This window comes from Homarus americanus, unplaced genomic scaffold, assembly GCF_018991925.1.
Source record: "Homarus americanus isolate GMGI-L3 unplaced genomic scaffold, GMGI_Hamer_2.0 scaffold26257, whole genome shotgun sequence".
NCBI classification, from domain to species: Eukaryota; Metazoa; Arthropoda; class Malacostraca; order Decapoda; family Nephropidae; genus Homarus; species Homarus americanus.
Window position 1 is genome coordinate 10,664 of NW_024713709.1, and position 11,510 is coordinate 22,173.

General features: G+C 46.7%; 1 protein-coding gene across 1 annotated transcript; it reads right to left on the reverse strand.

Annotated features, from left to right (window-relative positions):
* Positions 1–9,444: 9,444 nt before the first annotated feature.
* Positions 9,445–10,254, reverse strand: LOC121874656 (flocculation protein FLO11-like). Its single transcript, XM_042378889.1, has one exon. The coding sequence runs from the start codon at positions 10,252–10,254 to the stop codon at positions 9,445–9,447; it is 810 nt and encodes a 269-aa protein (XP_042234823.1).
* Positions 10,255–11,510: the final 1,256 nt, after the last annotated feature.

The following is an 11,510-nucleotide window of genomic DNA, read 5'->3' on the forward strand; positions in this document are numbered from 1 at the left end:
CTCTTTCCACTCGTCCACTACTCTATTTCCAAACCAGTGTTTACCTATCTCGCGCCTAAATCTAAATTTGTCTAATTTAAAACCATTGTTACGAGTTCTCTCCTGGTTGGATAGTTTGAGTACCTTTGTAATGTCCCTTTGTTTAGCCCTGACTTCCATTTATACACCTCTATCATGTCGCCCCTCACTCTACGTCTCTCGAGGGAGTGCAAATTAAGATGCTTTAACCTGTCACTGTACTCAAGGTTCCTAATGCCCGGGATTAGTCTTGTCATTCCCCTCTGATTTCTTTCCAAGGATTCTATATCCATGATCTGGCCCTTTAACCGTTGATTCCGTCTGGGTTAATGAGGCTGGAACATGTATATTATATAGGGTTTTAGAAGCCAAACCCAATTGTCTGTTATCTATTCATTGAGGAACTATCAGATACAGTTCCAAGTGTATATCACCGTAACTTAATCACTGTAGCTATGAGTGTTAAGATGAGGACGGAGGCTGTGTTAAATAGCTCTTCTAAAATACGTCCTGTTGGTGTGAGGTGTTGAGTGACAATGCCTGTAATACCCATCGAGGGAGAACGGTAATATACGTCCTCCCTCGAGGGAAGACGGAACCATCCACGATGGCTCTCAATAACGTCTTCCTCTAGTGAGTGATATTGAACTACTGCCGCAAGAGGTGGCCAGAGAGCCGGCTACTTAGTGCCCTTAGCTCAGCACTAAGAGACACGACTTCCCATGGGCACACCTAACACGTGCTCTGAACATGCTACCTCATAGCTAGTGGAAAGTTACAGGGGATGATAGAGTATATAAATCAAATGTAATTAACCCATTTATATTAATACTTCTCCCTATAAGACAGGGGCTATTACATCCATTCTGTAATACAGTGACCAGAACTGAACGGCGTGATCCAAGTGAGGTCTCACAAGCGCACAATATAGTTTTAGGATGACCTCGCTAGTCTTGTAACTCACCTCTAACCTAACCTAACCTCACCCGCCCAAATAGTGTTAAAGTGGTTAATCTCCATGTAAAATAAAGCCGGGAGGGGGGATTCTTCAGGTGATCCGAGACAATAATTGGTAGTTAAGTCCTTACTGGTGATAACGGTACATCATATCGTTAAATTGGGAGAAAAGTCTCACATGTTAATTACGGTTATTTTAACACTAAATTTTAAAGGGTTAATATTGAAATGATTATTATAACCACTTAGAAAATATATGAATTTGAGTAAGACAATATTAATTTAAAAATAATTCTTATCGCAATATTAAAAAGAAGTTGTATAAGTGAGTAAAAAAGTATTACTAAAATACTAAAATATATTTCATTACCAAATTAGTAAAGTGTTTAAGTGAATCATTTATTATTTAAGACAATACTACTATTCAATTACTTTTCATTAAGTAAATCAACATTAAGATACTTTTCGTCACCAAATTAGAAAAAAAAGTAGATAAGAGAACCAATATTAGTGTTAAAATAATTTATGTTTCTCACTTAAGAAATTAGTTAAGAATAATATCAGTCAGTGCCACTTACTGAGTACTTGTTATCACCAAACTCACCTGAAGGCATATAGGTGAGATATGAAGGTTGGGGGTGATTACTGAAGATTAGATCACTAGTGTGGTGATGCATTGAGGGTGTTAGTAGTCAGGCTCCCCTCCCCTCCCCTGACCAGCTCCACTCCCCTCCCCTGATCAGCTCCACTCCCCTCCCCCACCCTGGTCACCTCCACTCCCCTCCCTCTCCAAGGCCATTTACCCTCCTCCTCCCTGGCCACTTCCCCTCCTTCCCCGATGGCAGGCTACACTCCCCCCTACCCCTCCCTGGCCTCCTCCCCTCCCTGGCCATCTCCCCTCCTCCCCCATTGGCAGGCTACACTCCCCCTCCTCCTCCCACCTCCCTCCTGGCCATCTCCCTCCCCTCCCCCATTGGCAGGCTACACTCCCCCCTCCCCCTCCTGGCCTCCCCTCCTGGCCATCTCCCTCCTCCCCCATTGGCAGGCTACCTCCCCCCTCCCCCTCCTGGCTACCACCCCTCCCTGTACCTCCACTCCTCCCCATTGGCAGGCTACCTCCCCCTACCCCTCCTGGCCACCTCCCCTCCCTGCCACCTCCCCTCCTCCCCCCATTGGCAGGCTGCTCCCCCTACCCCTCCCTGGCCACCTCCCCTCCCTAGCCATCTCCCCTCCTCCCCCCATTGGCAGGCTACACTCCCCCCTACCCCCCACCTCAAATCATAAATAACCCCGCACCATTTTATAAACTTATTCTTTTAAAACCATAATGGTACCAGGAGAAATAGGTATGTGTGTGTGTGTGTGTGTGTGTGTGTGTGTGTGTGTGTGTGTGTGTGTGTGTGTGTGTGTGTGTGTGTGTGTGTGTGTGTGTGTGTGTGTGTGTGTGTGTGTGTGTGTGTTGACGGGTTTAATGGATGATCTTTGTGTTCGTCTTTCTGAATGTATATTTGTCTGTTTGTTTACGTGTTTGTATGTGTTTTAGTGTGTGTCAGACGTTTTCCAGTTTGTGATTGTTTTTTTTAGGTTAGGTTAGGTTAGGTTAGGTTTGGTTTGGTTTGGTTAGGTTAGGTTAGGTTAGGTTAGGTTTGGTTTGGTTTGGTTAGGTTAGGTTAGGTTAGGTTAGGTTTGGTTTGTCTGTATATTAAATTATTTATTATGCATTATGGTAAGCTGGATATATGGTGGGGCCTTGTTGTGGGGAGTGGTACAGCTATTTGGGGCCTTATTGTGGGGTAGTACAGCTATATGGGGCCTTATTGTGGGGTAGTACAGCTATTTGGGGCCTTATTGTGGGGTAGTACAGCTATTTGGGGCCTTGTTGTGGGGTAGTACAGCTATATGGGGCCTTGTTGTGGGGTAGTACAGCTATTTGGGGCCTTATTGTGGGGTAGTACAGCTATATGGGGCATTGTTGTGGGAGGAGAGTACAAATGTGTAGCTGTTATCTTTTGTACCGACACAAGTAAGTCTTAAATGGATTGGCTGTTTGTCCGTCTGCCCTCTCACGGTTCACTTCTGGGCTGTGAAGAAGAGAACGACAACACAGTACTCCAGAAACATGTTGGATATTTGTTCTCAGCGAGTGTCAAGAGCCGAGGATGTTGACCGGGAGAAGTGGCTGGGTCGGTGTTTTGGTACAGCTGACATGACATAATCTACATATTCTGGACAGGGATATGATAGGTGTAGCGGCAGTGATGTGAGATGGTGACGAGGACTACCGTGTAAATGACTTAAGGCTTAGGGTGTGGTGCAACAGTCTGTACCTGTGTTAAGTCTGTACCATGGTAGCTTGACCTCCCCCCCCCCTCTCCCCTCCTACTTCCTTCCCCTCTCCCCTCCTACTTCCTTCCCCTCTCCTACATCTTCCACTACAGCTGTACATCTTCCACTACAGCTGTACATCTTCCACCGCCTGATATAGTGGAGTCAATAAATCTAATTAATCGGTTCCTTCCACCTCAGTGAATTTCTTGATGAGTGTCACGGGTCATTAATTACAGGTGGACTTTTTGTTCAGTCTGTTTTTATCATTCTGGGATGGTAACTTTGGTCACGTGGAGTGGTGGGGGTGGTGGTGGTGGGGGCAGTGGTGGTGGGGGCGGCGTCATGTAGGGGCAGTGGTGGTGGGGGCGGCGTCGTGGGAGCAGTGGTGGTGAGGGAGCAAGCGTCGTGGGGGCAGTGGTGGTGGGAGGCAGTGTTGTGGGGGCAATGGTGGTGGGGCGGCGTCGTCAGGGGCAGTGGTGGTGGGGGCGGCATCATCTAAGGGGCAGTGGTGGTGGGGGCGTCGTGGGGGCAGTGGTGGTGGGGCGGCGTCGTGGGGGCAGTGGTGGTGGGGGCGGCGTCGTGGGGGCAGTGGTGGTGGGGGCGGCATCGTGGGGAGACGCAGTGGTGGTGGGGCGGCGTCGTGGGGGCAGTGAGTGGTGGGGGCGGCGTCGTGGGGCAGTGGTGAGTGGGGCGTCGTAAAAGGGGCAGTGGTGGTGGGGCGGCGTCGTGAGGAACGGTAGTGGTGGGGCGGCGTCATGGGGCAGTGGTGGTGGGGGAGCGGCGTCGTGAGGAGCAGTGGTGGTGGGGGCGGCGTCGTGAGGGCAGTGGTGGTGGGGTCGTCGTCGTCGTCATCGTCATCTTAGGAGTAATTAAACAGTATTAAGGCCTCTAGTCCCCAGTCTCCGATTTCTAGTCCCCAGCTCTTAGCCCCTAGCGTCCACACTCCTCTCGTAGTGCTTAGTATCCACCTAGGATTCAGTCCCCATATCTCAGTCGCTAGCACCCAGCCCCCAGTCCCATTTATCCAGCCCTCAGTCCCATTTATCCAGCCCGTATTTCCAGTCACCTAGACCTCACACCTAAGCATCAAGGATCCAACGCCTTCAATCTTTAGTGTACATCTCTCTCTCTCTCTCTCTCTCTCTCTCTCTCTCTCTCCATCCTAGCAGTGCGTTGCCTCGTATAAATCAAGGTTGGCATCCCTCACAACACTGCCCTCATTACCATGTGAAAGGCGGCCACACCATTAATTCAACTCCCGACCCGAGGATTACGTCACGTCCCAAACTCTTGTGATCTAAACGTGGACAAGGTCGGGAAGAAACGCGTGAGGAGGTGATTCACTTAGTGCTCGCTGGTTTACCGACTCGAAAATCACAGTGTAAGGATAGATTTACTCTAGATTAACCGCGGTAACCTAACCTAACCTAACCTAACCTAACCTAACCTAACCTGACCTGACCTGACCTAACCTGACCTAACCTAACCTCCCCCAAATGCCATCAATGTGTGAAGTGAAATAAGCTAGGGTGTCTAATCCTCAGGTGATCCATAATAAGATTAGATGTAAGTCACACATTGGCTATTGGTGGTTTAAAAGCTCGACTACAACAACGAAACGACTTGTGATATAAAGTGTTGCATTTCAGGTAAATTTGATGTTAATTACGTATATTCAAAAACACCTGTACGTAAATAGCGGAGAAACGAAACAATTTACGAGTCAAGATAGTTAGTTAGTTACCTGGAGGCTCGGAACTTAACCCTAGGTGGCGAGCGAGGCCCATTGGCGTCGACTTCGATTACCGGAGTTCAAAGGTTCGAAACAATGCAGTCGAATTGATGGAAACGAGGCGCGTGAGAGCTATGTTATGTGATTGAAACGAGGAAGCTAACTCCGACATCCGAGATCAAAATAATGCTTGATGGAACTTGAAGTGGATTGGTTTAAATGCTTTGAAACGACTCGGAATTAAAATGTGAATGGGGGGTAATATTTTGGTGGGGGCTTTTAAAGAGTTAGTTAACCTTAGAATCTGATTTGTTTTAAGAGTTTCGAAACACTTCAGGAAAAGATCGAACCACCCCCCCCCCCCGCCCTCCTTACCCCACCTTTCCTTCCCCCTCATTCCCTTCCTTCCCTTTCACCCACTTCCTTCCCTTTCACCCTCTTCCTTCGTCCCTTCCTTCCCCTTCAACCCCTTCCTTCTCCCTCAACCCCTTCCCTCTTCCTTCCCCCTCACCCCCTTCCTTCCCCCTCTCCCTCCCTCCCCCCAAAAATAAAATTCCCGAAAAAGCAGAAGGAAGGAAGGAAGGAAGGAGGGAGGAACACCATTCATGAACCTCCAGATGTTACCCCTTATAGAGAGAGCGAGGAATGTTGGTGCTCTCTCTCTCTCTCTCTCTCTCTCTCTCGTTAATATTCTTCAGCCTATAACCATTATAAAAGACCCTATAACTCTCTATCCTTGCTGGAGACTTTTTCCTACATAAGTATATGAGTTTAAATGTATAATCACATATAACAATTATATATTAATGATAAAGTTACGCCAATTATGTTAAAAACTCTCCTCTTAAGTAAGGAGTTAATCGATTATTACACGGGTGCATTATACATATTGATTAATCTTCCATCTAATTATATGTAAAATAGGTAAATATATGGTTAAAGTCTCGAGGTATTGGTGGTTGTTTTAGGGCCTGGTTTGAGAATTCTTTAGTCCGCCCTTGTAAAACACACACCCCCGAACACTCCCGTTTTCTGCGGCTTTCTTTTGTTCTTTCCCCAGCCTGGGTGGTAGAAAATGATGCTCCTTCTCCTCGCTTTGATCTCTCTCTCTCTCTCTCTCTCTCTCTCGTGTCTTTGTTATCGTTATATTTGTTATACATACATTTGGTTACTGAAGATGTGACTATGAGATAATTTGGTTTTTGTTAGCTATTGTTGATGGTATGTACACACACACGTACAAACACACACACACACACACACACACACACACGTACACACACACACACGTACACACACACACATGCACACACACACACACACACACACACACACACACACACACACACACACACACACACACACACACACTCATCTATATTCCTCTCACCGTCTCACAGAACTCAGCACCTAAATTGGCTTAACCATAAAATCCGTCGCAGCTGTCACAAGAGATGACAGATTTGTGAGCGTCGAGAATTGGTTGTTGGCACAGTTGTTGGGAAATCTGTGTTTGAGGAGAAAATATGTGTTTGGGGAGAGAATCTGTTTGTGGAGGAAATCTGCGTCTGAGGGAAAAATCTGCAGTTGTGGGATGACTTTATGTTTTGGGAAAATTTGTTGTTGTGTCGAAATCTTTCTTTAACTGTTGGAAAAATCTGTGTTTGTGGATGAATCTTTAGCTGGAAAGAGAGAGAGAGAGAGAGAGAGAGACAAGAAAAGATGATGGGAAAAATAGGAGACAGACAGACAGAGAATAATTAACACAAACAAGACAAGAAAAGATGATGGGAAAAATAGGAGACAGACAGACAGACAGACAGACAGACGGACGCCACTTTCAATATATCACCGTGTGTTACAGGAAGAATGACACACACACACACACACACACACACACACACACACACACACACACACACCCCGCTCATAAGACGATAGATCAAGGTATGCAAATTTCAGGTGTGAGTCACAATAGTTACCCGACACCTGAAGCATATATCACCGCCCCTGTCACCACCTGTCGGAGAGGAGAGGGACCACAGCTATTGTTTGTGTGAGGATAATGTTAAATTGTTTGTGTGAGGATAATGTTAAATTGTTTGTGAGGATAATGTTAAATTGTTTGTGTGAGGATAATGTTAAATTGTTTGTGAGGATAATGTTAAATTGTTTGTGGAGGATAATGTTAAATTGTCGGTGAGGATATTGTTAATTGTTTGTGGAGGATAATGCTAATTGTTTGTGTGAGGATAATGTTAAATTGTTTCAGAGGATAATTAAATTGTTTGTGAGATATTGTTAAATTTGTTTGTGAGGATAATGTTAAATTGTCGTGTGGAGGATAATGTTAAATTGTTTGTGAGGATATTGTTAAATTGTTTGTGTGAGGATAATGTTAAATTGTTTGTGAGGATAATGTTAAATTGTTTGTGTGAGGATAATGTTAAATTGTTTGTGAGGATAATGTTAAATTGTTTGTGTGAGGATAATGTTAAATTGTTTGTGTGAGGATAATGTTAAATTGTTTGTGAGGATAATGTTAAATTGTTTGTGAGGATATTGTTAAATTGTTTGTGTGAGGATAATGTTAAATTGTTTGTGAGGATAATGTTAAATTGTTTGTGTGAGGATAATGTTAAATTGTTTGTGAGGATATTGTTAAATTGTTTGTGTGAGGATAATGTTAAATTGTTTGTGAGGATAATGTTAAATTGTTTGTGAGGATAATGTTAAAATTTATCGTTTGTGATGGTGGTAGTTCACGTTTTCATCATTACAATGTTGATTTACGGATTTTTGCGAGAAAATAAAGTTAAAATTAAAAAAAAGTAATAATAGTTTACGAGAGTATTTTAAACAATAGGAAGTTTGTATAATTATGGACAAAAACAAAAGTACAGAATTATTTTATATCTGTTAAAAAAAGCGATTATAATATTGTTTTTGCCGTCACTAATGTAGAAATAAATTGTTGTTGGTTATAATGTGACAGATAATACAGTGTACAGTCGCGATCAAAAGTTTCTGGACCACTTAATATTTAATATGTGGGTATATGAGGACCATTAGCCAAGAGGGAGTGAGATTTTAATGTGTTTTATATATCTTTGTCTGAGTATTAATGTGTGTGTGTGTGTGTGTGTGTGTGTGTGTGTGTGTGTGTGTGTGTGTGTGTGAGTCGTTGCCTCTCTATTAATGTATTCATGTATGTAGATGGCCACTTACCAGTCCAGATAACGGGGTCGTTAGATCACCTGATGGATGCATGGATGAGTGAGGTGGTGGTGGTTGTTTGTGTGAGGTGGATGAGTGAGGTGGTGGTGGTGATTGAGGTGGATGAGTGAGGTGGTGGTTGTTTGAGGTGGATGAGTGAGGTGGAGGTGGTTGTTGTTTGAGGTGGATGGTGAGGTGGAGGTGGTGATTGAGGTGGATGAGTGGGGTGGTTGTTTGGTGGATGAGTAAGGTGGAGTGGTTGTTGTTTGAGGTGGAGGTGGTTTGTTGTGTGGGGTGGATGGTGAGAGGTGGTGGTTGTTTGTGTGGTGGATGAGTAGGTGGGTGGTTGTTGTTTGAGGGTGGATGAGTGGTGGTGGTGGTTGTTTGTGTGGGGTGGATGAGTGAGGTGGAAGTGGATGGATGGATTGCTGTAATTAGTCAGGTCAGGTTAATTAAAATCAAGGTGAGACAAGCTAGGTGTTGTGTATTGGGGGGCTAATCCTCAGGTGACCCAACCTCTTAGCATCACCCGTCTCTTGTGTTGACAGTATTCAGGGTGTATTGGTGTCAGCGGTGACGTCAGAGAGGAGAAAAGACGATAGCAGCCAATCAAGACCCTGACACCTCTGACGTCATCTCAGCCACACCCCGGCTTCTTGTGTGTGTGTGTGTGTGTGTGTGTGTGTGTGTGTGTGTGTGTGTGTGTGTGTGTGTGTGTGTGTGTGTGTGTGTGTGTGTGTGTGTGTGTGTGTGTGTGTCATGAGAACTATCTATCTGTGTTTCTATATCTGGCCACCCAGGAGAGAGAGAGAGAGGGGGGGATCCTGTTGTGTCCGTGAGATATACAATATTGAAACCCTGTGACGTGTTGCTGGTGGCCCCACCTGTCTGTCTGTCTGTCTGTCTGTCATTGTCTCTCTAATCTGTGTCTGTCATCTGTCTGTGTCTGTGTCTGTCTGTCTGTCTGTCCTTCTGTCTGTCTGTCCTTCCGTCCGTCCACCCATCCATCTTTATCTGTCTGTCTGTCATCTACACTTGTTGCTGTCTGGCCCACCTGTCTGTCTGTCCGTCCGTCCGTCCGTCCACCCATCCATCTTTATCTGTCTGTCTGTCATCTACACTTGTTCCTGTCTGTACTCTCTGTCTGTCTCTGTCTTGCCCACATGCATTTTTCAGTTTTTCTTTTTCAGAGACTAGAGTTGGATGACTGGTTGTTGATGGCTGTGACTGATTTTGTGTTGGATGACTAGTTGCTGGAGTTGGATGACTGGTTGTTGAATGACTGGGTGACTGGTTTCTGGTGTTGGATGACTGGTTGTTAAGTTGGATGTTTGGTTGTTGGATGACTGGGTGACTGGTTGCTGGTGTTGGATGACTGGGTGGCTGGTTTCTGGTGTTGGATGACTGGGTGGCTGGTTGCTGGTGTTGGATGATTGGGTGACTGGTTGCTGGTGTTGGATGACTGGTGACTGGTTGCTGGTGTTGGATGACTGGGTGACTGGTTTGCTGGTGTTGGATGACTGGGTGTTGACTGTTTGCTGGTGTTGGATGACTGGTTGACTATTTTGCTGGTGTTGGATGACTGGTTGCTGGTGTTGGATGACTGGTGACTGGTTGCTGAGTATTGGATGACTGGTTGCTGGTGTTGGATGACTGGTTGCTGGTGTTGGATGACTGGTTGCTGGTGTTGGATGACGGTTGCTGGTGTTGGATGACTGGGTGACTGGTTGCTGGTGTTGGATGACTGGTTGCTGGTGTTGGATGACTGGGTGACTGGTTGCTGGTGTTGGATGACTGGGTGACTGGTTGCTGGTGTTGGATGACTGGGTGACTGGTTTGCTGGTGTTGGATGACTGGTTGCTGGTGTTGGATGACTGGGTGACTGGTTGCTGGTGTTTGGATGACTGGGTGACTGGTTGCTGGTGTTGGATGAGTGGGGACTGTTTGTAGTTGGATGCTGGTGCTTGGGTGGGTGGTGCCATGTGCCAACTGTTGCCATACATTATGTTTATCCCGTGAGACGTACACCTTAATTCTCTCACTCTCTCACACACACACACACACACACACACACACACACACACACAGCCGCCACATAACATTTAATTTAAACTCTTAAATAATTCCCAGGTATTGTCTTGATAAATTTTACAGTGTTGTAATGTATATTGAAGTGAGGTGTTTCATCTCTCTCTCTCTCTCTCTCCTCTCTCTCTCTCTCTCTCTCTCTCTCTCTCTCTCTCTCTCTCTCTCTTCTCTTCCTCACCTCTCTCTTCTTCCTCCCCACATTCCCTCCCCTCCCCCTATGCAGTGAGCACCCCCACCATGATGGCAGTGGCACCCCACATGATGGCAGTGGGCACCCCACCATGATGGCAGTGGCACCCCACCATGATGGGGTGGCACCCCCTGTGTGGCATGGCACCCCCACCATGATGGCGTGAGCACCCCACTGTGGCGTGGCCCCCATGTGGTGGGTGGTTGGTGGTGTGGGGGACCCCACCATGATGCAGGGCTGATGGTGAGACCTGTTATTCTCAAAACTGCTCCTCCCATTAACGGACTCATGGCTCAGCTGTGGACATCAACGACTGGGTGTTGATGGGGCTCTGCCCTCTTCTGGCACTCTTGGGCGGCACTCAAGCACTGGTTGACTACTGGTGATCTTCTTGGTTGACTGGTTGACTATTGGTCGTCTTCTTGGTTGACTGGTTGACTATTGGTCGTCTTCTTGGTTGACTGGTTGACTATTGGTCGTCTTCTGGTTGACTGGTTGCTATTGGTCGTCTTCTTGGTTGACTGGTTGACTGTTGGTCTCGTCTTCTTGGTTGACTGGTTGACTGGTTATTGGTTGACTGTGACCATTGGTCGTCTTGGTCTGACTGGTTGGTCGCCTCTTCGGCACTCCCTGTATAACCCTGTGAGATCAAGGTCGGAAAACTGATGGCGATTGAGCGGTGTATATGAGGCGGTGTATGAGTGGGTGAGGCAGCGGTGTATGGGGCGGTGGCAGCGGTGTGTGGGGCGTGAGGCAGCGGTGTATGAGTGGGTGAGAAGCGGTGTGTGGGGCAGGTGAGGCAGCGGTGTGTGGGCAGGTGGGGGGTGTGTGGTGGGTGGTGGCGGTGTGGGGCGAGCGAGGCAGCGGTGTATGGGGCAGGTGAGGGCAGCGGTGTATGAGGTGGGTGTGGGCAGCGGTGTGTGGTGGGTGAGCAGCGGTGTGTGGGTGGGTGAGGCAGCGGTGTGTGGGGGTGGGGGTGTT

Bases quoted from the DNA above. Each gene is read 5' to 3' on its own strand.
- LOC121874656 (XM_042378889.1), bottom strand. From the start codon at position 10,254: ATGTATGGCAACAGTTGGCACATGGCACCACCCACCCAAGCACCAGCA.